This window comes from Archocentrus centrarchus, chromosome 15, assembly GCF_007364275.1.
Source record: "Archocentrus centrarchus isolate MPI-CPG fArcCen1 chromosome 15, fArcCen1, whole genome shotgun sequence".
Lineage (NCBI taxonomy): Eukaryota > Metazoa > Chordata > Actinopteri > Cichliformes > Cichlidae > Archocentrus > Archocentrus centrarchus.
In genome coordinates, this window is record NC_044360.1 from 23,332,576 (window position 1) to 23,359,642 (window position 27,067).

General features: G+C 42.6%; 2 protein-coding genes across 7 annotated transcripts in view; both read right to left on the reverse strand.

The window, feature by feature from the left end:
* The window catches only part of lyst (lysosomal trafficking regulator), a 51,016-nt gene extending 46,871 nt beyond the window's left edge, over positions 1 to 4,145 (reverse strand). For 3 of the 5 annotated variants that reach the window (XM_030747895.1, XM_030747894.1, XM_030747893.1), the window contains exons 1-2: positions 4,056 to 4,145; positions 3,268 to 3,359 (exon numbers count right to left, since the gene is read on the reverse strand). The gene's annotated coding sequence lies outside the window, so the exon portion shown is untranslated. Of the gene's footprint in view, positions 1 to 3,267; positions 3,360 to 4,055 lie in introns of those variants that run through there. The other 2 variants (XM_030747898.1, XM_030747897.1) reach the window with 2 other exon arrangements.
* An 11,737-nt stretch (positions 4,146 to 15,882) lies between these two features.
* nid1a (nidogen 1a) lies at positions 15,883 to 27,067 on the reverse strand. Of its 2 annotated transcripts, XM_030747917.1 has the most exons (20): positions 26,798 to 27,067; positions 24,867 to 25,169; positions 24,563 to 24,789; positions 24,198 to 24,487; positions 23,852 to 23,992; positions 23,468 to 23,719; positions 22,994 to 23,194; positions 22,681 to 22,914; positions 22,352 to 22,489; positions 21,624 to 21,752; positions 21,172 to 21,303; positions 20,456 to 20,575; positions 19,782 to 20,009; positions 19,531 to 19,703; positions 18,863 to 18,989; positions 18,589 to 18,760; positions 18,262 to 18,419; positions 18,058 to 18,181; positions 17,198 to 17,310; positions 15,883 to 16,672 (listed from the first exon to the last, which is right to left on the reverse strand). In XM_030747917.1, the coding sequence occupies exons 1-20, from the start codon at positions 26,981 to 26,983 to the stop codon at positions 16,548 to 16,550; spliced, it is 3,573 nt and encodes a 1,190-aa protein (XP_030603777.1). In that variant the 5' UTR covers positions 26,984 to 27,067; the 3' UTR covers positions 15,883 to 16,547. The 2 variants fall into 2 exon arrangements, with proteins under 2 accessions (XP_030603777.1, XP_030603778.1); XM_030747918.1 differs by lacking the exons at positions 18,863 to 18,989; positions 19,531 to 19,703 and having other exon boundaries at positions 18,589 to 18,647; positions 19,915 to 20,009.

The following is a 27,067-nucleotide window of genomic DNA, read 5'->3' on the forward strand; positions in this document are numbered from 1 at the left end:
AGATAATAATTAAATACTTACTCATCTAAGAGTAAAACCACAGTGTCTTTGAAGGATTCCAGTGTACAACGCTTTGTTAACAGACTGTCTGCACTGTTTATCCCTTGCATCAATCATCGTGGTTCAGCTAAAAACAATGAAATTACATTGATGATTAGCTATTTTATTCAGCGTAGATGTTTAATGCAAACTCCCTTTTTTGTCTGATGAATTTAAATCTGTCAATCAAGACTTACATGAGTTTTGATGGCTGCTTGCAAATGACAGCAATCATGACTGGACAGAAAACAATTCGATGAAGCTCTCTACACGCTGTCCTTGAGCTGATCTTAAGGCCACATGAAGTTTGGAGGTCTGCAGCGATCGACTCTGCAGAAAGTTGGTGACCTCTGCGCACTATGCACCTCAGCATCCACTGACCCTGCTGTGATTTTACGCGGCCTACCACTTCGTGGCTGAGTTGCTGTCGTTCCCAATCGCTTCCACTTTGTTATGGTACCACTAGCAGCTGACTGTGGAATATTTAGTAGTGAGGAAGTTTCACAGCTGGACTTGCTGCACAGGTGGGATCCTATCACGGTACCACGCTGGAACTCTCTGAGCTCCATCGACCTATTCTTTTCATAAATGTAGAAGCAGTCTGCATGCCTAGGTGCTTGGTTTGATACACCTGTGGCCATGAAAGTGACTGGAACACCTGAATTCAATGATTTGGACGAGTGAGTGAATACTTTTGGCAATATAGTGTACTTCATTACTTTATTTTCCAATATTCCTGATTTTTAAATGATATATTCAATCCTCTTCAGTGAGGAAGATCTCAATAGTGCACACATTTCTGAAGAGATGCTCTGCCATCTTTAAGACACTCTTTTTTTATGTTTGATTTGCTCTCTTTAAAATTCACAACATGTATTCCATTGGATCAGGTGAGATCCTGACGAGGTTTTATATTTTATTCTTGTTTAGAAAGTCTTCTGCAATTTTTAGCAGTGTTATTATTGCTGCTGTGTTCACTTCTGCCAAGAGCTCGGGAGACTAGAAGTCACCTTGTCATCCAGTAGCACAGGTATTCATGTCATCTCTAAAATTCCAAAATCACCTTATGACGCAACCACACACCCACCTGTGTGCTTCACTATCAAGAGTATGCTGTCAGTTTAAGGCTACACATGCTGGAGTCCTTCAGCCTGATTCTCTTTGGCACAAAACTGGAAATTTTACACAACAAAAAAGAACCTGGAGGCAAAACAAAAAAAATATTATATATATATATATATATATATATATATATATATATATATATATATATATATATATATATATATATGCAATTTTTCTTGAGCATTATCAATACAGAATGATATTATATCCCTTATATAATATCATTATATATATTATATCCCTAGTGTATATCATTATATCCCTAGTATATATTATATCCCTACTGCTGTGTGAGTCACAGAAATCCAGACTTTCATTGATACTCCTGTGGCATCTCTTTCAGATCTACACTGTGCACACCATCTGTGGAGTCATTTGAGGAGGATCAGAGGTACTATGGTTCATACTTCATACTTATTACTGGAACTGTGTGATTAAAAAAAAAAAAAAAAAAAAAATCAGAGTCCCTGATCTTCCTGTATCATTTTACAACTTTGTGAAGGCTTTCAGTCAAATTTTTCAATTTCCTCTCTCAGTTCTAGTCTACCCACTTTTGATGAAACAATTTCAAATAAAAGGCATTTCTTTTTAAATATCGCCAAAGTATTTGCTTTTTTAAACTTGAATTTTTACTTAACTGTTTTATTTGTCAACTTTTAAGTAATGCAGCTTCTAGGCTGTACTCAGTTGTGTTGTATACTGCATGTTTTCCTGTCATATAATCACCACACACATGCTTTTAACTCTATTCACATTTAAGCATGTAAGTATAGCATTACTCTGATCTGTGATCATGTTCCTTTTACTAATCAATTCTAAAAGCTTAATCATCTTCTGATAATTTAAAACAAACCACAACAGCATCACAAAGTTGCGAATCTCCAGTCTAGTCAAATGTAACATGCAGCACAGCATGATGTTTTTGTGACTGTTCAGTTTCTACAACATCTGCTAATCAAGTGCTTGATTTCCACATATAAAAGCTCTGGAAATTAAGCAAATTAACATTCAGTAATTGATCTCACAGAGCAAAACATCAAAATGCCTCAAGTTCATCGTTACACAAGGACATTATTTTAGGTATTTTAACAATGACTTTTCAGCTGAAGGAACATGCAAATGCTAATGCATCCACTTAATTCTAGGTAGACTTTGTGTGGGTGTGTGATACAGACTTTTTCACACTCAACAGAATACAAACAAGAGGTACTCGAGGTTCCTAAAGTCCCACAATTTTCCTCATCAATATGTAAATCTATGCAGTAAGGTACTCCAAACGCTAATGCACCATGATTACATAATTTCTCAAACCTCTACTACAGTGGCAGGACATAAAAGGATATAAACAAATGCGTCATTTCTGCAGTTCTGCCAAAACAGAAGAAAAGGACTAAAATAGCTGCAGTGCGTCCGTGTTTGCAGGCACTGCGTCCAGTCTATGACACATCAGTCCCATACATACACTGTACTGCCAAAAGTATTCGCTCCTCTGTCTTCACAGAACTTGAGTGACATCACATTCTTAATCAATAGAGTTTAATATAATGTCAGCCCACCCTTTTGCAGCTACAACTCCTCTGGGAAGGCTTTCCACAAGGTTTGGGCTTGCATTCTTCCAGGAGCGCATTTTTGAGGTCAAGAAGACCTGGCTCACAGTCTCCGCTCTAATTCATCCCAAAGGTTGAGGTCAGAACCCTGCAGGCCAGTCAAGTTCTTCCACACCAAACTTGCTCATCCATGTCTTTATGGACCTGCTTTGTGCACTCGGTGCTTCATTTTATACACCTGTGGCCTTGGAAGTGATTGGAACACATGAATTCAATGTCTTGGAAGGGTGAGTGAATACCTTCGGCAATATAGTGTACATTAAGTTGTATGCGGTTCTTATTTAATCTCTTCAACTGTTTAATTGTTTGATTTTTGACTAGACTAGTTTGAGACCGTAACTACAATTACTGTGTTATTAGCCTACAATAGTGCTGATAAAGCTCTTTAAGATTCCACTGCTTTCAAGAGTTCATTTCATGCAAGGGTTTTACCCAGCAGAAGTACAAATGCCCTGTAATGAGGTGTTAAGAGGCTGACACAGTGATGAGACCTTACCAGAACTTCAGTGCATCTTTGCTGCTGTGCTTGGAGTGGTGCTGCACATAATGGAAGAGACAAAGGAAATTCTCCAGACTCTGAAGGCTGACCTGATAACACACAGAGAAACACAAATGAGACACAAGAGCAGCAACATCAGTCAAACTCTGGTTATTATGCAGATGTGCGAAAACAACGAGGACCTGAAAGAATTTTCTTCTAAAGTGGCAGTGCATTATGAGATTACTGATGACATTTTTAGGTTTTTACAATCAGAAATGGTAGCAGAGTCAATTCAATAGTGATGTAAAAGCCCCTAATGTCATTATGTGAGCGTATTGCTCCAATATAGATTTTTCAGGTCAGATGAAGTGCTGGGAGCCAGTATATTTTATCTCTGCTCTCTAACCTTCTACTATAAAAGCACTGGAACAAAAAAAGGACCCATTTATACTTTAAAACTCACACTGCTGAAGATAGAACATTTGCCGTCTAATTTTCTAATTCAATCTTTGCCCTAGCTCCCTAAACTTATCAGCAAAGTAAAGAATTATTTTGAACTCTGCTCACCCTCGTGTAAAATACTATACAACTTCACAATTAGAAATAAAAATAGTAATATTAATAGTACTGAAGAATGCATCAATGTGGGGAAAACAAGTTTTGTGACAGTGCAGCAGTCAGAGCCTGACCACAAAGCACAAATCTCTCATCAGAGCTGGAAGGCAACAGGGACTTTCTTACTAGCGAGACAAGCCATCTGACCACTTCTAACCACATTGCTTTTCTGGGTAGTGTGTTAATACCTTCCCGGCAGACAGGCAAGCCACTAAGCCAGCGTACTGCCGTCCCCTATGCCACACAGGAGCTAGCTTTACGCCTCCGCTAATCTGACACCGCTGACTGGAGTCATTCAGGCAACGCTGATCCCTGAGTGATGTGGCTGCCCCGAGTGTCTGGGTCACAAAGTGAATGAACAGACAACACATAGTACCAATTACATTACGCAACAAGGACTACAAGCTTAGGGTGTTGCCTACAGTGGTTTTTGGAAGGTATGATTGTTAAATGACAATTTCTATAGTTGTTCTGTTAAAAATAATATAAAGCCACATTTAAATCCTTTATATACATTTCATTTACATACATGGAACACATCCATGATCGCTTGAGATTCTACCAAAATAACCAACTCACTATTAGATGTATAAAAACAAAAGCATGCTCAAATATCACTAAAAAAAAAAAAAAAAAAAAAAAAAAAAAAAAAAAAGTGAGCTCAGTTCTCAAAGTGTACGTTAATGTTCCCTGTGGAGGTTTGGACCGTTACTCTGGCCTGTAGCAATGTTTTCAACAAGTGGATCCCAATCTGTCTGTATGATGTATGCAAAATGGCACATGTGATGAAGCATGCACGTAATATGACACACACTCCTGGCTAAAGCTTCTTGTTACTTCACTGAAATGCTGCTAGCAAGAAAACAAGGATGTCATCAATGCAGGAGTTAAAATTTTCAATGCTTTGGCTTTACAGCGATTTTATGTGGAGTGACAGAATCAACAGAGACCTAAAGGACATAAACTATTAATTTTTTTAAGCAACGCAGAAAATGAACAGAGCTTGTTTTGCTTTGAGACCTCTTTTTCTTGCTTTGAAGAAGAGCGTTTGACTCTTAGTGTAAGTCGTCTACAAAGATGTTTTTATTTTTGTACCCCAGAATTAGCCCTTCAATTTCTCTCCAAAAAAGAAAAAAAAAAAAAACATACCACTAAAGTTTAATATAGCAGGAATCTTTTTATAACAGATTATGTCAGTCACATCAACCTGATTCATTGTAAGACAGCCTGTTAGCATTACATAAATTAGAGCATGACTTGAGAAAACCATAAAGCCAAGTGATGTAAAAAAACAAAACCCTGTAACAAGTGAACTTGGTGTCATTTACAGTTGAAGTGTGATTTTCTCACACGCTGTGACAGAAACACAAGAGTGGAAAGTTACATACTGGTTATTCAGGTGCCTGAGATTTTGTTACACCTCAGCTTTTGCTGCTAAGCGTCACAGTTAGCACAAGGACTGAGGCTTTTTTTCTGGCAACACGGCTCTGTTAGCCTACAGTTAGGCGGGAAATCAACTTCCTTCCTGTGTCATAACTGTCAAGGGAGGTTATTTACTCTGTTAGCTTATATACGGTATGAAACTGATTTTACAGTCATATGGTCAAAAGCATGTATGGCATTTTAAGGCAGGTGTCTTACACTCTAAGGTATCAGATGATGACAGTGCAAAGTTGACCACACTCACCAGGGGCAAGAAGGGTGACACTTCAACAGCTGAGGCAACAACCCACCTAAGCACTGATGGGATGGGTGGGTGGGGTGTCACTGCACATCAGGGGGCTGGACAACATCATACAGAGCAGACGGGAAAGGGAAGGAAAAGAAATCCATGGATCATGAGAGAGACAGGAGAGGACAGGGGGGGGGAAAAAAAAAAAAAACATGAATGTGGACAAGACCATAAAGGTGAAGGAAATAAATGCAGCAACAGATGAGAGCAAAGATAAAGCGAGGGGGGTGACTGGCAGGAGAGCAAAGCTTCAAGCTTGCCAAAACTTTTATTAGTTTGATAAATAAGCCCTGAAGCAATGCTGGAGCTGTGCACGCAGTCTATTAAATTAATCTCCCAAAATGAGGATCTGAAATGGCTCGGTTTGTCCTCGTGTTATCTGCATACCTGTGTTGTGGTCGTATTCCTCATATGGGAAAGGGAAACTAAATGGTTCGAGATAACATGCAATTTCCCAGCAAAGGTTTGTTTTTTTTCCTCTGAGGCTCTAATCCAATATTACAATGCACTCAGCACCAAGCAGCCAGCGTGATTTGATAATGGAGAGACTGCCAATAGCGATTAATGCAGCTTAGGAGGGAAATCAGCGGTTCACAAGCTCAGTGAACACATCTCTGTAAACAAAAGGAAAGTTTTGACCTTTCCTCTGCACTGACTTCTTTATCCGCTCATTTGTCATGTAGACGTACGCAGGCTGTCTGGGTGGGTTGACACTTGCCACTGCAGACTTCTATTACTATCGCCTTATTTGAGGCGTTACTTTCTGTTTTATATCTCATGACAGCAGAATGCCTTAACATAATTTAATCACAGGCAACTTTGGTAACACCACCCTTTCCTTTCATGGACCATCACTGCATGTGTTTAAGATTAATTTGGTAAAACTGACACAGCATAACCAGACAGAAACCACAGAGATTCAAATCAGACTTCCCTACTCTACATTACATGGTAGCAATTTATGTTTTCAGCTGAAACTCTGACTTTCCATAATTGCTTGGATACAGTTGCTGTGACCTGTGTCTTTATCCAATTGGTGATCATGGGAGACCTAGTCATGGGAGTGTGATGGGTGAGTCACCCACGCTGGTACAGACTTTCCTCTCAATCTCTCCTTAGATAATTAGGTAGGCAACAACTTGGCAGAGGCATTGAAAGCGATGTGATCCTGTCCTCATGAGCGAGGACGTGTAGTGTTAGTTATGCAATTTTTTTTCCTTTTCTTCCCAGTTTGCGATCCCCACTGATCTAATTTGACATTTGGGTGATGAGCATCATGAGGGGCCCCTAACGTTTCACATTTCCGCTATGAGTCAGAGATCAGAATCCTTTCACTCAAGATCATAAACAACATAATGAAGTGCTTTTTTTTTTTCCCTCCCACTGAGACACACACAAAATATCAGGAAGCCACGATCCAAAAGAAAAAAAAAAAAAAAAAAAAAAGGGTGTTGGTGTTTTTTTTGCTACTCTCGGGTCCTCGCTGTCACAAGCAGTGACCTTTATTTGAGCATGGCCACTGTGCAGGAAATGAAAATGTGCTACCCTAAATTCATTGTTTTCATTATAGGGAGATAGCACGTAAGCTGGTGTTAGTCAAAATTACAACCAAAACAACCTGCTCTGGCCTTTCTCTTCCCTGGTGGCCTGAGAGACTGTGGGTTTGTTTTTTTTTTTTGGTTTTGAGAAGGAATCTGACTTAATAACAAGCCACTGGGTGGAAAAAGCCGAGGCAGAGCGATGGCTGGGATCTGACTCAACCCCAAACCAGAGCAATGAATAATTCATCCACTCAGTCAATCGTTTGGAACAGCCCTGGAGACCAGAGCGAGTAGGAGTTAGGCTGAAGCTAAGGGCAGAACAATGAAAGCAGATGTGAAACAAGTGTATGGTCAGCCAGCAAGCCTAACAAAGCAACTTCACTAAATGTGTTGATACACAATACCAACAACAGCCTATTAAAGAGTTATGATCACAAGACTGCAAGATCAGATCCTGTATGATCTTATCACTTGAATTCAAATTCAGTGGTGAATCACTTATCAGTGAAGTATCAGCAACTCACTGAGCAATTAAATGACTTATGTACTGTGTTGACAGACGTTAGAAATGAGTGAGCCTAAAACTATTGTTTGTTCAGGAGTGAAACATACATGCAATGCATCAGAAGAACAACATTTTCTCATATTCTTAAAATAAATTTTTTTTTTCCACTCATGGCCACTATGTTAGGTACACCTGTTCAACTCCCCATTAAAGCAAATAGCTTATCCTCTGATCACATGTCAGCAACTCAGTGCAGACATGGTCAAGACAACCTGCTGAAGTTTAAACATCAGAATTGGGGAAGAAGAAAGGTGATTTTAGTGACTTTGAACACAGCATGACTGTTTGTGCCAAAATGGGTTGTCTGAGTTTTTCAGAAACTGCTGATCTACGGGGATTTTCCCACACAACCACAAAAAAGAAAATATCCGGTGAGCATCTGTTCTCTTTGAAAGAAAAAAAAACCTGCTTTGAGCTGATAAGACGGCATCAGTAACTCAAATAAGCACTTGTTATAATCAAGGTATGCAGAAGAGCATCTCTGAATGCACAGCACATCGAATCTTGAAGCAGAAGGGATCAGCAGCAGAAGGCCACACCGGCTGCCACTCCTGCCAGCTAAAAAACAGGAAACTGAGGCTGCAGCTTGCACAGGCGCACCAAAATTTGAAAAATGTTGTCTGGTCTGATGAGTCTTGAGTTCTGCTGCGACTTTTAGATGGTAGATCAGCATTTGGTGCAACCATGAATGCATGGATCCATCCTGCCTTGTAACAGCTGTTCAGTACCACCTGAGCATCACCTAAACACCACAGCCTACCTGAGTATTGTTGCTGACCACGTCCGTGCCTTTATGTATCCATCCTCTGATGGCTGGAGGATAATCCACCATGTCACAAAGTCACCAGATCAGTCACCAGATCTTTATCCAGTAGAGCACCTTTGGGATGTAGTGGAATGATTGGCATCATGGATGTGCAGCTGACAAATCGGCAGCAGCTGTGTGATGCTATCATGTCAACACGGACCAAAATCTCAGCATCTTCTCAAATCTATGCCATAAAAAATAAAGGTAATTCTCAAGGCAAAAGGCAGTCCAACCCAGTACTAGCAAAGCATAACAAGAGTGTTAAAAAGAACATGCAACACCTGCTCAGAGGCTTCAATATGTTGCACGATTACTGAGATACGGAAAGTGTGACAGACTGAAAGCGTGACAGAAAGTTCAAAAAGTAAACAAAGGGCAATAACTGCAGTATAAGCGGAGGTAGGATTATAGTTTGTGTGCTCTGCAGCTGTACTCTTCAATACGTAGCTACCCTCCAAGTTTAAAGTCAATATTCTGTACAGTTACTGAGATACTGAAAGCGTGGATGACAGAAAAGTAAACTCCAAGTGTCTCCCTGGGCTACACAGGATGAAAAATCAAAAACAAGTTTTTGAATGTTTTTATAATTATATTACTACTATTCTCTCTCTTTGCTTTGATGATGCTTGCAAAAAAATTAAAATAAAAATCTATGTTCATCAGTCATTTTGACATGTTAGGTAAGATAAAGAACAGCTTTTGTGAATCCCCCCTCATCACTCGAGGTTAGGCATTACTAACACTGAAAACAAAGACTGAGAACTTTCCAGCCTATGTGGTGGACACATTTTTCAGTTACTCACTTAAATTCCAAAATGACTAATCTACAATACCTCGAGAAAGAACAGAACGCTTTCCGACTGCTACAAAGACAAGTGAGACACACTGATTATCTAATTATGCAACATAATTCCTTCAGTTCAAATATTACGAAAAGAAAAGATGCTTTAATTAATAAACTAGGGTTGAACTGAATACTGCCTTGCAGATACATGCTTTTTAATAAGATAAAGTTACAGGCCATTTAGTGTCATTTACCCTCAAATGAAAAGAAAATAATATAATGAACATTTGTCCTTTTTACTGCTACAGTTCCAGTTGCTAAGATAGGATCTGTGCACTTTCTAAGTGCTTCAGCTGTCTGCACATTACAGCCTGACATTGCAAGACAAACAGCGTGGCGTAAGGTCTCAGTTAATACAATCACAGAAATAACATTCACAGCACAGCCTTTAACCAAAATATGCTAAAAATAAAAGGATGGCACACTTTGTTCTTCCACAGTCCTGACAAGCCAAATAAACACTGGGGATGAACGTGAAGCAGCACTGCCATCTTTGCTCCCCTTTTAGTATTCACTACATTTTGCCTCATGCTTTGCTCAACAAGTTTAATCTTCTTTAGACAAGGATTCAGAGCTTTGCCACAGAACAAATAAGAAGCACACAACAGAGTTCAGAAAGGTAATGACAAGTGATGTGGGTGGAATATGTGACCAGCGCTGCCCTCATTTAAAAAAAAAAGAATTAATTAATATAAACAGAAAAACATCAAGCACACCATTTTATCAGTTTTACACACATGTATCTGCTGCCACACATTAATTGACACTGCAGAGACAGTGTAATTAACATTACAGCCCATAATGATTATAAACTGCCAAAGCCATTACTCACAAGATGTGTCCACCCACCCTGCAGGAAAGGACTTGTTATCTATATTTATGCAAAAAGCTAAACCCAAGCAGAGTTAACATGAATCCAACATTAACTGGTTCCACTAATGGCATTTTGAGTGGTTCAGGAGTCATACAGAGCAAGCAAACGATCACTTAGCTGGACCTCCTTTGTACCAAAAGCCAGAAAAAGAGAAGTGCTTCAAAGACCTTACTGTGGTGTTTTGAAACATCCTGTTAATTCATAATGAAACTCAACTGACGACAAGCAACTTGGCCTCTTGACTGGCTCCTCACCAGGCAGCAATTCTGCTAAATGGACTCTGCTCATCAAGATTCAGAGAGACTGGACTGAATGAAAAGTGTCCTCACAGATACTTTGAAATATCCTCTTTGTAGCAGATCACATTAATACAGCAGCTTTGGCTGCGTAAGAAAGAATGCAAAGAAAGGCTTAATGCCAGTAATCCTGTTATCCTGAAGCTATGATACATGTACACTCCCTTAGTAAATACTACCAATGCAGCACAAGAAGTAGCTGTGGCTATTCCATATTGTTGTTGTCTAAAGGGACATAATGTGGAGTGAATGCACACCAAGCAGGAGTATCGAAGTGACATACGGCAAACAGAGGTTGGAATATCAATCTGAACTGTTTGCTCCAACCTTTTTTGACTTACAAATACGTTTTATTAACTGCCTATCCAAACTGTCACAGGGTTTGAGGCGGGGTACACCCCAGAGGGGTCACCAGTTCACCGTAGGGCTAACAAAAAACAGCAACAAAACTTGCTTCAACTAACGATAAGCGTGAGATAATTCTCTCTGGCTACAAAGAAGTAACACATGCTCTGCGCACAGCTTTGAGACACTAAAAACTAACACCCACCGTGAAACTGCTTGAGTAATCGTCGAGGAGCATGTAAATTTCAGTGGCCACATAAAAGCTCTAACAAAGTCATCCTTATGGCATTTAAAAAAAACAGATGAGAAACTGTGTGTTCTCTATATCTTCATAAAAATCTGTGATTACGTGCTACATAAATAAACCTGTACTGTCTGCTTTCTTAGAAAAAAGTAACAATGAAGCCACAAGAGAAAACAAAAAGAAGAACATTACAGTCAGGGTTAGCCCACCCAGTACTGATGATAATGGTCACAGTGATTGCGCTGTGAATAAGTGATGGAAATACAGGGTGTGAAATAAATCCTGAAACACCTTAAGAAGAAAAGCAGCCATGAATAAAAGATGATAAAGGCTGAAAAGTAAGAAGATGGTGCAACACCGGTATATTTTCACACTTTTTTTTTTTTTTTTTGCACTCTCTTATTGATTGCAGCAAGAGAAGCTGTGTTTGGCCTCACCGCTTCTCTCGAAGGTGTGACCACACAAATGGATGCAGAGCAGCACAGCAGTGCCTTGCTTCTGTCAACAGTTGGACCACCTTGCCGTGTTTACCTGTAGACTGACTACCATGAACAGAAAATGGCACTTTGGGTGAGACAAATGTTACAGAACGTAACCCTTGTGCACCGAAGGGGTTGGCAGAATGAGCTGTACATGTGTGTGCTGCAGGCCCAGCCAGGAGCCAAAGCTACTGGATCAGAACACTGGAGAGTACAGCTGTGCTCACCTAATCATCTCTCTACACACAGACTCACACGGCACTTTGATCACTGTGAAGCTGACAGGTGGAGGAGCGAACACAGCTGCCCCAAGAGATTTGTCACAAGAAAACTGACAAAAGTTACCATTAATAGAGAGGCAGAGCCTGCTTGGCACATTCAAAGTGTTGCAACCACTGAGAAAACGCCAGCACCATTTCTCCAGCTGATATCATAATGCAGACCAATATGATTAACAAAGCAATGAAGCATTCTACACCAGCAAAGAGATGATGACTGTGGAGGAAGGAAGTCATTATTTCCAAGAGAGAATAAACCCTCAAGGCCTGCTCAACACTAATTAGGTTTAAAAATGGTAGTAGGTCTGTCTTTAAAAGGACAAATCACACATGATTAATCAAAAGTAATGATGTGCATAATGGCTAAATCAGCAACCCATATGAGTGTGAGAATGTGTGCACGCGCACTCTTAGGCCTGCAGTTTGAACCTAATCCAAGTCTCGTGATCTGGATGCTGTTCACTCTCTGACAGAAAGAGGGGGATGAAAGCGCTGCAGAGGTCTGACAGATTTCAAGAATCACTACCACACACACACACACACACACACACACACAGTGACATAGAAAAGAAAGTTAACTTATGCAGTGCTAATACAGAACAATCTGTGGTTTACACCTGCCTCCACCTCAGTGCAGTGACTCAACTGGGCCAGCACAGGTTTTTGTGTTGTGTATCTGTTTCATTTCTGACCACATAAATGGCGCCCGGTGACCTCGAGAGTAACACAGAGATTCAAGGCATGTGCAAAAATTCATGGGGAGTCATTTTCTTTGATAGTGAGTCTTCACCTGTGGTCACCCCCCCAAGTCAATTATATATTATGTATAATTCTGCACAAAAGGCATACTGGAGCATTGGCATCAGCACAGTGAAGGCCAAAAGGAGAAATATAATACTACTGGATAAGTTCACCTTATTCAGCAGTTTTTAATCAAGCTTTAAAAGCTCTCATACCGGCACCTGCCACAGAATAAAATACTATTCAAGCATAAATAACACACTATCAACTCATGCGGATGAATGATATCCTGGAGAACCGGTTTGGCAACTGTACCATGCTAAAAACAAATAATCTGTCTCCATCAGAATAAACACCACATATGTCTAACAGTATTCAAGACTCTCCACTCTTTTTTTTGGGGGGGGGGGGGTCTGCTCCTGCAAAAGTAAACATCACCACCACCCAGAGAAAGCCCTCTGTTGTGAGACTCCTGCCTTCAGAGCCATACCTGCAGATCTGCTCCCTGCAGTCTACAGTCCATGTACTTTTCCCACGCGTAGCACAGATCCGTCTGCTGTGGACTGGCCATGTCATCCACACCTCCGGGCACAACACCAAGTCTGGGCGTTGAGGAAGTCAGGAATCAGAAAAGTCTCCTTCGGGGGTTCCTTCTCAATCCTCCAGGTGGCTGGAAGTGCCCCGAATAACGCGAACGAAGCCCCAAATCTTCTCCTGAGTTTTTCATAGCACATTCATCCTTAACTGCGCTGATCTCCCACTTTTAACCTGGGCTTCTGCAGGAAAACACAAAAGTGTCTTGGTTTAGCGAGGCAGAATGAGCTTGTGTCAACGCACGCAGATACACTAACGCTGAGGGAAAAAAAAAAACAAAAACCAAAAAAAAAAACACGCACCTGAGCCATAAACTTCAGCTGACACACTATGGTATTACCAAAACAAAACGGACACACAGTTAGCTAGCTAGGTATCTGCCAGACCGTGCGTCAAGTCGGAAGGCGGCAACACGCAACCCATTTCCGTTAAGGGATGTTGTTTTCAAAATAAAAGACTACCTTTATACTGCAGTAAATGAACACTGCTTGCTAAAACTTCAAATACAGCATTTTGAGTTCGATGATTACTGTATTCCGACGGTAAAAGCTTAAATTATTCAAAAATATGTTTACATGAGATGCTATTTTCATGGGTTTTATGTGTGTGTTTAATTTCGTTTCAAATGTGTTATGGAAAATTATAATGTTGTCATTTAGTTTCTATAAAGAAACAAAAGAAATATATAAATTTCTAATGGTAACTCAATATGTGGCCACCCTACTCCAGATTTAAAATGCATGGGCACTCCACAACTCTCGCTTCTTAATGATTTCTCTCTCTTTACGGCCAGCTGTGGACTGATTAGTTTTATTTTGAAAGTCCCGCTCCATGACCGTGTTTATCGTTGCAGATACCTTGACCGAAAATGAAACAAGCCAGCAACCACAATAACTTTAACAAAAATGTCTGAATAAATACCATATTAGCTTCAGATGCGCGATACCGCCTGACTTCTACGACCGGTTTTAACGAATAAAGAAGCTGTTTCTGAGTTTCTGGCTCTTAAGCCCGCAGCCGTAACGTTAGCGGCTCTGCATCGTCCTGTGTGCGGCAGCTGTCAAACTGTGTCAGAGAGCCGCCAATACATCTGCAAAAACATCCAAAACAAGCAGGCGACACGAGTATCGCTACATCTGTCTTACAGTTATAACATCTGCCTCTAATTAGGAAACATTTATTGTGCTACATACCTTCGTTTCCTCCAAATTAAAGCCAGCTAAAGCTAGCCTTCATCCAGCTCCGAGTATACTGAGTCATTTCAGCCCTCAGCGCTGACTGCAAGACAGCTCCCTACATCGTACAGCCCCTTCGGTTGCCTGCAAAGAAGCTCCTAGAATCTTGGAATAACACCGAAGCAGTTACACTAATTTCGCGATTTAATTGATCAGAAGATATAAATATGATCGAAGACTTCACATCTTTGTGCGTATGTTATGGACATATTTTTAAAATAATTTTTAGTCACATCACAGACACACATAACAGCAAAACACACAAAACCTCAAATGTAATTTAGAGATCACGTAAAACCTTTCCGTTTACCCAGAAAGCCAACATTTATCTTAAATTCACGTTTTAAATGCGCTGGTGGGATTTTTCCTCACAGACAAGTGTGAGGATGCGAATGATCACTCGAGGTCACCGTTCGTGGCACGCCCACAGACTCCTGTCCTGCTCCCCATTGGATGACACGCAGCTCTTTGCTCGATCAATCAAAGCTTTTAGCTGTGGGGGATGGTGGCGCGTTTGAGGACGCTAAAAACAGGCTGGCTCATATACGAGCTTATTCTTTTTCTTTGTTAAGTGTAATTAGCTCTTTTTGTGTACTTGTAGTAAGAAGCCGCCACACTCATGATGAATGATCTAAAAATCGCAGCGCACGCGCTAATCTTAGTTTTGTTGCTGATAAGGGTTATCACGAGGATGAAACTCTAGATAGATTACTTATAAATTAGGGCTGGTGCAATTGCTGAACAAATCAGTCGATTGGCAGAAGAAATTATCGCGTAATGATGAATCTTTGGGGGGGGGGGGGGGGGGGGGTAAACATTTGCTGCTTTTATTTATGGTTACATTATTTGGGGCTTCGGGACATTGCCTTTTTTTCTTGATCTTACATTTTAATGACCAAACGGTAATCCGTGAAGCAAGACGAGCACATCTGTTGGTTATGGTCACAATCCCCCGTGCTGCTCCGTACCTGTGGGCTCGAAAGCTTAAACCACTACAGTTTCACTTCTAAGTTGAGATTTTGGATACAAAAGGTCATGGCTTTATAATTTTCTCCTGCTGTGTTCTGTGTAAATGCCCTTAAAGGCGTTCAAAACATACCGCGACAGGTCACTGGACAGGGGGAATGCCGCGTTTTCAAACTCTTATGATTAAAAGAATATTCCGGGTTTATTATGAGTCTCTTAATGCACCACTGACGTACGCATCCACCTGCTCAGCACGCAGACTGCGTGGGTGGCAGTGGCAGCTTTTCCAGATTCTTTTTGAGAAAGTACAAGCATCATACAAACACGCGCAAAAATAAAAAAAAAAAACACACATACACAGTCTTTACACACACTGCTTGTTGAAATAGGGCTGCCGGAAGAAATGATGTGTATATGGCACGATAAAAGTCGTGTGGAATTTTTTTTAAGAATAAACATTTATTACATTTTCATACATATAAATCTGCAAGACAAGTTATTTATTCAACCGGAGTAGGAACTGTCCCGTTAGGGTTTCACAACGGCGACGCCTACCGCAAAAAAATAAAATAAAATAAAAATGTGTTTGTGATTAACTTACCTAACACAGGATGTCGCTGTAAAGCAACAAACTCATCAGCCCACATTGTTAGAAAAATGTTTATTCTTTCTCATTTCTGCCCAGCATGTAAACTCATCCCACTGTGTGTGTGTGTGGGTGTGTGTTGGCCCCAGCCCACCCAGCCCCTCCCTGTTCCACAATAACACCTCCAGGAGTGTAGGTTAAGTGTAGCACAGCTGGCATGAGATGATGTCCTCGACCGCTCTGATATACTTCACATTAAATTATGCATCCCTTGAGCTTCATTCTCAGTTTATGTGCACTTAGGAAAAAAGGTTGACATGGCTGTGTTTATACTTACAATTCATTGTGAATTTATAAATGGGAAATGTACCAAAAAAAAAAAAAAAAAAAAAAAAGAAAAAAGTAGATAAGAATAACGCTGAGCAATAAAAGGCACAGTAAAGTTCACCTCTTATTTTCAGAGGTGCTTCTGGGTTTTCAGCAGTTAGAATTTAGTCATGCTGAGTGGCTCCTAATGTTGCATTCAAACTTGTTGACTCTGGCCGCCTCCTTTCAGTACTCTCTCTCCACGCAGCCCACCTCGGCTGCGTTGTCGGGACACTTGCAGGAACGGCCGTTCGGTGTTGCTAAACAGAGGTGACTGCAGCCGCCGTTGTTTGCAGCACAGTAGTTTTGCCCTGATGGATGGGAAAATAAATATTTTATAGTGTGGGGGAATCAGCGGGAAATAGTCTCTTCACTGTTTGTTACAAATGTACTAAACAAATCGAAAGGAAGCACATAGCACACTCCAGATGTTGGGGGCCCTCTCCCTTGACTCTGCATTCCCTGGCTTTAGCTTTATCTAGAAGAGAGGATGCTGCCTGGCCCCATTAGTCATCCCTCTTGCTTGATAATAAATACTAGCTGCAGAATTCCTCCAGCTGCTTTAAGATTAAGGAGTGAACTTATTTTTCTTGCTTGCAAAGCACACAAAGAGTTCTTCAGAGAGGTCATAAAAACTGGGCAGCTGGGCCCTGAAGAGTAAAAAGAGCTGATAACAAGCTCAGCTCAAAGGTAGCCCCCAGATATATGAGGGTCAACCTGCTTCTGCGTACGGCTCCACAGTGGAGCTGCACATTGCTGTCAGATGCAGTGGAAAGACAGGTCCAGTCATGTGAAGAAAGGGAATTTAAGAGGAATGTGTCATCACAATCTCATACCTGAAGGACACTGGGCATAGGCTGTGGCGATCCCATACAACCTGGTCCGCTTCTGAGGCTGGAACTCGTCTGACTCCCGGCTAGCATAGCGGTCCACCGCAACCACGGCATCCCTGTTGTAAACACAGTCAGCACAAGAGTTTAGCCATCTGGGACTATCTCAGCTTGAGCAATCATCCGCCTCCTTATGTTTTCTACAAAGTTTGTCAAGAATGAGTAAGGGTAAGGGGTGGGGGGGATAGTTTTCTTAGCCATAACATGACATTGTTTGTTGTAAGCTGTTTAAATGCATGCCTCCCACACCACACCACCTCCTGTGAACCTTTCCTCTGTGGAGTTACGGCCCCGGTGAGATCACAGGGAGGCCCTGTGCAGGTCACTCACAGACGTCTGGGGCTGAGAAATTGCAAGCAGCTGTCACTTTTTAGGACTCCTCCTCACCTCATGTACACACACACACACACACACACACACACACACACACACACACACACACACACACACACACAAACAACAGCCCCCACCTTGTTGCAGTCTCTAAGGAATAAATAACGTGGAGGCAGCTCCACAGTTTTGACTGTGGGAGTGTCCGGACCCTGCCCTGGAAAACATGAAGGGGCCGGTTGGAGTGTGGGCAGCAATTTGACCTTTAGCCTATCCTCGCCTTCCTCTGCCTTGACAGATCAACATTCTTACATTGCACAGTGGATCGTGGGTAAAGTCTGCATAATGTCCTGGATGCTACAACACCAGTGGGTCTCATTTATAAACAAATTTCAGATGTAGGAATTATTCAGACCAGGATATAATTCCCTGGAAAAATTAGACTTTAGAAACAATCCTTAAAATACAAATCAAACCTCCGCCAGTCGGTGTAGTAGATGTTTTTCCCGAAAGCTGTAATTCCAAAAGGGTACTGGATCCCCTCCAAAACCTTACTGCGACCCCCCCGTCCAGGATCCATGCACTCCATTTTATGCGTGCCTACAGGCGAGAAGTTTTTAATTAGTGTTGATCACACAGCAGACGCCATTTCACAGATGAGTCAACCATTTGACATCTACCTGCGTCTGCCCAACAAAGCTGAGAACTGTGACGGTCATAAGTCAGGCCGTTTGGCAGGCCAAGATTGTCTTTAACCAGCACCCGTCTATTGGATCCATCCATGTAAGAGGTCTCAATCTTGGGAGCTTCACGGTTCCAGTCAGCCCAGTACAGATTACTGTTGTAGGACAGGTAGAGAGTGAGTTTCCTGTAGTACTCATTCTGCATCAGTCTGTTTGTAAATGTTACCTGCTCTTTACAGTAAACGAGCATCATCAGGTTTTCATAGAGACTGCTGTCTGACTCGGCGTATGTTCAGCAAACAAGCTGTTAAATCATAAACGCACCCGTTGGAAGGGTCAGCGATGATCGCTCGGGGGTTGACGAGATCAGTGTTTATGAGGACACGTCGCTTAGACCCGTCCAGAGACGCCACCTCGATGCGATCCTTCGCAGAATCCGTCCAGAACATTGTTCGCCCCAAGTGGTCGATGGCAATCCCCTCTGGGCTTTCCAAACCTGTTAAGAGGATGCATTTTATAGTTTGTTTGTTTGTTTTTAACCTCCTCTTTCGTGAACATCTGTAAATGTAGGTGCACGAGCAGAAGAAGAAAACACGACCTGAACTAATGACAGCAGTGGGGTCTCCCCCCTGGATGTTGGCCTTGCTGATGGAGGGAGATGTGATTTCTGTCCAGTACACCATTTTCTCCACGCAGTCATAGGCCACACCGATAATTACCTTCTCCTGTGGGGGGTTAGCAAACAACAAACCTTCAAAACTCAACTTTCTTCACACGGCAGTGGTCCAGAATGTGGAGCAGATGTGTTTTTGGACGTTAGCGTCTAGACTTTAAATCTAAACAAACTGAGCCACACATTCAGGAGCTCGAGGAGACCTCAGGCCAGCTGGTTTGGAAATCAGCATAACAAGAAATGCAGACTGAAGCCGTCTGACTGATGTTAGCAATTAGAGCAAATGTCACCATGTGCCCCCAGTAAAGTGCAAGCTTTGAATGCATGAAGCAGATGGGAAAAAACTTGCAGAGCTGACGGACGTTTCAGCACAAGCAACGCGATGGACCGGACTGAGAGGGGTTTTTTTTTTAATGCAGCTGTTTTCTGTTTTCTCTTATATGATTTTAATTAAATAAACAATCCCGACAGGAAACTGTGCATTTATAAGCATGCGTCTGTTGTGAACAATTCACAATGATCAAACAGTAAAATAATGCAGCAAAAGCCATTCAAAATTAATCGAATAGCTCCCCTCTGTAACAAAAACTTACAGGGAGATGGAGCACAGGCCTGGCATCGTTCTTTTTCATGTCATAGCCTTCCAGTGGAACGTGCTCTATCCTGCCGCTCTGGGCATACAACAGGTGTGTTCCCGGGGTCAGGGCGTCGACGTCGGGCCGTGGCCGGGGTCCGATAGGTGTTTGCCCGCTGCTGTGGTCGATACCTAATTGAGACAGACACAAATCAGTTCAGCAAACCTTCAACACGCTGCATCTGAGCGCTAAACATGCGATTTACTCACACATTGGTGTGCTGCCAGGTCCGGCACGAGTCCCGGAGATCTCCTGTCCGTTTCGGTCCACGCACCAGCACTGTCCCGTGCTGCCGTGGCACTGCATGGATCGATATTCACCGTTCTCATCACACATGGGGACGTACTGGCCAACGGGAGGCCGCGGTCCCCGTGGGCCAAACCCTGTCTCACCCAGGACGCTGTCTCTGTGGATCTCACAACGTGTTTTTGGCCTCCCTGAAGAGAAGAACGAAAAAAAGACTCCAATATGAACAAATACAGCCTACAATAAACTTCTCGTGAACTTGTTTCCTTATGTTTTTGGGGTCTTCTATTTTAAATTGAGCTACACATAAAATCCACAACCCTTGACAAATTCCTCGCGCTTCCCAGGAGGGAATGAGAAACAGATTCAAGCTGGCACCAATATACTCTGGCATGGAATTCATTTCCAAACACCCCTCCGGCCTAAAGGGCTACAAGGCTGTGAATTAAAATGACCCATTTTGTAAAACTACATCAAAGAAAACGATTATTCAACCCTCTGAATTCCCACAGAAGACCTCCAGAATAAACATGTAACTACACAGGCTTCATATTCAGTTCCCACAGTGAATTTGTGATTAAGCCAACTAACAACAAATTTACTGTTTCATGCAATGTGATTCAAAGATCCCACCTACCAGGAACGCACTGGAAGCCATCGCCGCTGTAACCCGGCCTGCACTGGCAGGTAAAGGATCCCTGGGTGTTGTGACACACAGCGTCTGGATGACACTTGCCTTGCTGGCACTCGTCTATGTCTTCAGGCGGGAGGATGAGATGATGATGATGAGATGGAAGAATGCATGGATGGAGGATGAGAGAGCAGAAAATAATAAAACAGACTGGATAATCTAAAATATGATTTGTTGTGTCATTTTACTGGTGGAGATCTACAGTATAACCTCGATAAGCCTGTGCCTGAAACTTTTCTTGGATAGCAGGAAATCAAGCAAAAAAACATGTGGACAGTATGGAATGAGGCAGGCCAAAAAAAATAAGATCCTACCCCCAGATTCGGGACTTCTACGCTTAAGAGTCCCATCTGTTTTTAATATTTTACTCTTCAGTTTCTGTTGATGTATTATGCAACCAGCATCACTGCCCACAGTCCTCAGCAGATGGTGTAACAGTTCAAAATTCACTTGTAACAATTCAAATCCTTAAGACACACTGACTGACCTACACGCTGCATACAGTTGCTACTTTCAGCATATATTTCTTCTCTCTCTCTCACTTTTATTTATTTATTTTTTTAACCTTTTAGAATCTCCAAGTATTTAATTCACTGTAATGTCAGGCAACAGAAAAAAAATGGCAAATTCCCACAAAAAAGTATTGTGTCTCTCTGCAGTACCTCGGCAGATTCTACCGTCTCCTGTGAACCCTTTCAGGCAGGTGCAGACGTAGGACAAGCCTCCGGTGTGGCTGCACGAAGCACGCTGAGGATCATCACAGGTACGACACAGGTCCGCAGGTGGAGTAACCTCTGAGGAGAAGCCGAATGAGTTCTGGGAAATACTATCAACTTGTGAAAAAATAACGTGTTGACTGGGTGATCTGTGCAGAGCTGCTTTCAAGCTGTTTTCCCCGTTTCCAGTCTCAACGCCGAGCATGTCGCTCCCAGACTGTGGCACAACCCTTACTGGGTTTGGAATAAAGTCGCTTATATCGGTGGGGAATATGGTGTGAAACTAGCTAATTTTGATGGATTTTATTAAAGGTTATGTTTGAACCTGTACCTCGCTCGAACAAGGTGAGGTTTGTCAAATATGTAGTAACACCTGACAGCACACAAACACCACTTACCAGTGCAGGTTTGCCCATCGCTACCGAACTGATACCCTTCTTCGCACTCACAGCGGAAGGTCCCGGGCTGGTTGTTGCAGACAGCGTGGGGACCGCAGAGCTGAGGATCCTCTCTGCATTCATCAATATCTGATTTTTAAAAAAAAAAACAGTGATCAGTGCTAAAATGACAACAGCTCATTTGTTTATTTGTCTGTTTTCATACGTTGATGTTTTAAACTTCAAAAACATGAAAATGAAAATTTTAATCCATCCATTTTCTATGGGTGTGAAATCCAGTTCTCTTTACATGTGATATTGGGCTATGTAAACAAACTGACTTGATTTGAAAAGTATTTTTTTGAGCACTGAAGTCTGGATTTGCCAGTTAAGTTCTTCATTACCAAACACTGTGGGATCAAAGAAAGGATCCTGATTAGATTTCTTAATTGTTTTACGATAGCATCTGTCTGAAATCCTTCCTTCCTCTTCCTGTTTGGTCTCTAATGCAAAAGACTGGGTTGACACTTTGTTTATGTCCTGTGAGACCCCCGGCTAATTGTATGATTGTGCAGTTCCCTTGTCAGGAAGGAAGGCTTTAGAAACCTGGGTTAATTTAAATGAGTTTGACAAGATATGGAAACAGTTTGATTTATTTGAAAACACAAAAAGTAAACTCTAAATGCTCTTTGCTGCCTTAAAGAATGGAAAACGGTCCTCTCTTGTATTATTGCATAGGCACTTCTTACCATAACATGTGCGCCCATCACCATTGAAACCAGAAGCGCACTGGCAAGTGAACTGGGTTCCTCCTCCGGGTCTGCAAACAGCATTCGTGTCACATCCGTGTCTTCCGGTGAAGCATGGGTTCTCCTGCGGCTGCCCTCCTGAGAAGGGAAGGTGAATTTTATTTCTATGCTGTTATTTTGTTTTTTTTCTAAGCAAAACTTACAAATTTTTACCATTTAACAATAGCAACAAAAGGCCTTCTGGTAAAAATGATCTCTTGGTCAGGATATGTTGTTCCTGAGGAAGGATGTGAGCTCAAACCAAACAGGAAAACGAAAAATCTTCTCACCATTGATGTCCCCGATTTTGCTGGTCAGTGCAAACCGGATGAGTTGTTGGTCAGGATTGTATGTGACAAAGATCTGGTCCACGCTTAGCATCTGTGTAGCTTTCATGTCTCTCAAAGTCTCGCCATGCTGGCAGCCATTGAAGGAGATGGTCTGGCGCCACTGGAACGTCCTGGTTTCCGTGGATCCGTCCGGAAAGCTCACTATGTAGTCCCGCATGGAAGATGAGGTGATCACTGAAAGGTGAGATGGACGGGTTTAGTTCAAAATCAGAAAAGGCAGTGAAATTCACTGTCTGTTCAAGCTATATCTTACAGTTGTGGCTGTACTGGTAGATCTCAGAGTAAGGGTCGATCTGCACACTGGAGCCGCGAGGCAACTCGGGGACCCGGCCGTCCAGGGAGGTGGTCACAATCAGGTGGTCGTGCTCATCGATGCCTTTAAACTCTTGCCTGATGATCACCTTCTCGTTCCCTGGCACAAAGGTCACCTCGGCTTGCCGAGTGAACTCCCCCCCTGCATGGGCCAGAGAGGAGCATGTTAACTTGAAGACTCTGGCCTGGGATGAACTTTGTCTCATGGCCTTCTGCTACAGCTGAGGCAATGTCAGTGGAATTCATGGGGGACAGTGAGTAAGACTGCAGCTGTATGCAAGCTGTGTTTGCAGCAGCACTGACAGTTGTTTACAGGAATTTATGCTTCCCACTATTTTTATTAAACCTGTAAAAACTACACAAGAAGCTACTGAGTGCCACTTTATGAGATATTGCAAAGTTCTTTTCCCCTCACCAATGATACTGAAGCCATTCTTGAAGCCAGGGTGCTCTAGAGCAAACGCCCACCCAATCACACCAGTAACTGACACTAGGGGCTCCAGTGAGGGCCCTACAGCGGGAGGGAGGTCACTGATGGCGACGTAGGCTCGACCCTCATTAACAACAACATAAGAGTGGAGGTCAATGCTGGTGAACTCCACCGGAGAAGGAGAGCTGCCTATAAACACTCTTCCGTTTACTTTGCCATTCACCCTCTGTGGCTTTCCTGCAAAAACACATCCACACCATCGAAGTTAGTCACAGAGATGAGCAAACAAACTTCAATTTGAGGTGAATTCAAATGAATTTCATCCAAGAACTAGATGCGAAACTGCACAAGTTTGAATAAGAAGCGTACCTTCGGCCACACACTGTATCCCGTTGCCATAGAAGCCAGGCCTGCAGTGGCAGCAGTATCCATTGGGATAGTCCCTGCAGTCAGCAAACTGGGAGCATTTGTTTCGATTGTTTTCACATCTCCCAAAGTTGTACGAGAACACTGAAAACATAGGAAATATGAACAGTAAGAACAGCACGACTGGAACAGCTAACCCAGCAGTGCTGCTAAAAGAAGTGCAATCCACATTTATATATGACATCCTGTCTCTAAAATACAGTCTGACTGACAGCAGACAGCAGAGCGCGCTGCAATCAGTGAATGCGGTCGTTACCGAGAGCAGTCAACCTTTCTGTTGTGAACTCACCATCTACGTTTAGAATCGTATCATCCACCTCCACCACTTCTGGGTTCTGTGGTTGGTACTGAACTGGATGGACTTCAGTCTGTCCCAGCTGATAATGAGGGTAGGCCACCACTTGTCCGTCAGTATATATCGGCCTCCTCGCAGCACTGGACTCTTCATAAGCATCAGCATCTTCTTGTGGTGGAGCCTCAGTGGGCAGCTCTGTGACCTCACCTGGAGCCACGTTGGAAAAATAGGGAGAGGTCCCAATCTCGTACACCCATACACCGCGCAGGCCAGAGTTTGTTTCCCTGTGAAGGGGAAACTTTAGGTTTCTGGGCTGAAAACAGATCTTCAAGAACAGTCACTGTTACTGGCTGACTTACTCTGCTAAAGCCCTCACGGATTCCTCGTCATCAGTGGTGGTTCGGTAGTACGGCCCCTCGTTGGAAGTCAAAAAACCCCGGACCAAACCTTTACTGAAACCAGCATGCATGATCACATCCCTGTCTCCTACAGGCGTGGAGGAAAACTTCACCCCGTCCCTCGGATAGAGGACAATAGCATATGAGGCGGTCTCCAGAGATGCAATAACCAGCTGAAAGGTGTTTCTCTGAGGAACAGAACATTTGAGAGGATGTCAATGACCAGATCCACCCCTGATCACTTGAATAACCACGTGATGCTCACCTTCTTGATGAGGCTATCCCCTCTGCTCTGAGGTCCATGGGTGGTTACATCAACCCAGGTGATCACCACAGCACGGGCGGGATCTACTTCATCGTCCTCGGGGAAGGCCCTGTTGATGTGCTCAGCTGCCCGACGTAGAATACCAGGATTGGAGTCCTCACGGAAGAAAACCTTCCCCACGCCGTCGCTTGTGTGCAGGTCTCCTTGCAGAGCTGCAATCATGCCAAAATTTGGGGGCATTTTGCCAAGATATGTCAGCTCGCTTGCTGGCTCTGTTGTGGCAACAAACCCATTGGTATTAATCTGAAATGAAAAGCTAAAGTTACTAATCTGGATGACAAAATAATGAAATGACTGCAACGCTGTGTGACTTTCTTCTTGGCACAACTTGAAACGTTTCCCAACAGAGACAATCCCAGTTCAATCTGACCCACTTTGATCTTCATTACACTAATTACTTCAGTCAGCAGCTATGTCCTGCTGCTGTGCTAATGAACAAACAAGATGCCATTTAACCCAGTCTTTACACACTTGCAACGGTTTCCTGTGAACACATGCAAGGCTTGTAAAAAGAAAGAGAAAGAAAACCTGGGCTCATGTCAAGAAATCACACACACACACACACATACACAAACACACTCTGGACATGGGGGCTCCTTCACTTCCTGGCCAAAGGAATAGGAAAAACACTATGCCTGGCCTGGCTTCCTGTCCTTGCCCCTGATGAGTAGGCCCAGAGAGCCTAAAGATTGCACACAAAGCGTCATGACAGAAACTTCCTGCCAAAATGGAGGATAGATCTGGGAAAATGATCAGTGATCCTTCGCTCACAGAGGCACTGCAGAAAGAGAACTCTAAAGCTAGTGGCTGACATGCAAGAGTTCAATAAAATATGGATCACAGACATGAGGTGAAAAGCATTACTGTTCCCCCCCACAGGGCACAGACAGTTCAGGGCAGACCGTCTCGTAGATGAAAACAAAACTCTTTAGGGCATCCTGACTGCAGCACAGAAATATGTTTGTGGTGGGTAATGGAAGGTTAACCTGGAGGCAGTCAGCAGACTGATTGCTGAACGCGTTTCACTGAAGCGTCAGGCTCCTGTGCTAATCACGACTTTTTTTTTTTTTTATCTCTGAACAATCTCCATTTAAGGAGAATGTGCAGAAACAGTCTCCACTGGGTTGAGACTGGACATGCTACTATGGAATAAATGGTACCCTAAATGGTTTACTAAATAAAATGTTGTTTTACAGAGCTTGAAGGCCTTGTAAAGAAATATTAATAGTGATTATTTTAGCCAGTATAAAATCTTTATATATTAAACATGAGGAAAGCTTTGGGAAATGTATCTGTTAGAGTGATTACACTGTGATGGCACAGTTTCTACTCTCAGAGATGTAGCGCTTTTCTTTGAAAGCAGAAGTACAGGGAATAAAGGCCTGTTTGTTACCCACAATGGTGCAGCTTCATTTTAAAAGCACTGCAGAACAACAGTAAATAGTCTAGCAAATGATACAGTTTTAAAATGTATGCATTTATCTCAGAAATATGCCTCCCAGTGACCACGCTGTTAACTTACACGGGCTCATCACTGGGTGCTTTTGGGGTGGATTGCAAAAGAAGGTTTGGTATTTTGTGTCAGCAGTAAAATGATAAAGTCAAGGGAAACACACAGAAAATGCCTGGACACATGCTTTCGATGCGATAGAGCCTCTGTGATAAGAAATTCAATATTTACAAATACCCTACATCCAGAGAAAAAAGTGATACCCTGCCGTAGTCATATTTTGCAACTTCCAGGAATTGTTTAAACTTTACCCCGTTTCTGGCTAATGCGCAATTACGCAAGAACGACGGGCAGTCGGTAAATCCCGCTCGAGCGTATTATTAGAGTGTAATAGTAAAAAAAAAGTTACGAGTTAACTTACAAAGATGTGGTGGAAAGTGCCATCATAAAAGAGCACCGGTTTGCTCAGCTCAAGCTTGTACGTCTGGTCATTCCCTGGTTCCAGTAGCTGGTCTCCTGCGCTCGGACCAAAAGGAAAAAGTTCGTCTCGATTTACGCTCTGCGCCGAGCACACAAAACCGAGAAAAATCAGACAAACGAGCTCCATGGTCCGTCTTTCCGAGGCAGCCGAGCAGTCCTGCGTTAAAGGAGCGAGTGATACATCGAAGCCAGTGGTTGTGGAAAGAGTTGT

Coding starts and splice junctions, on each gene's coding strand:
- nid1a (XM_030747917.1), bottom strand. CDS start 26,983: ATGGAGCTCGTTTGTCTGATTTTTCTCGGTTTTGTGTGCTCGGCGCAG. Junction 21,304..21,623: donor CGATGGGCAAACCTGCACTG/GTAAGTGGTGTT, acceptor GCTTCTCCTCAG/AGGTTACTCCACCTGCGGAC. Junction 20,010..20,455: donor TGGCTTCCAGTGCGTTCCTG/GTAGGTGGGATC, acceptor TCTTCTCTTCAG/GGAGGCCAAAAACACGTTGT.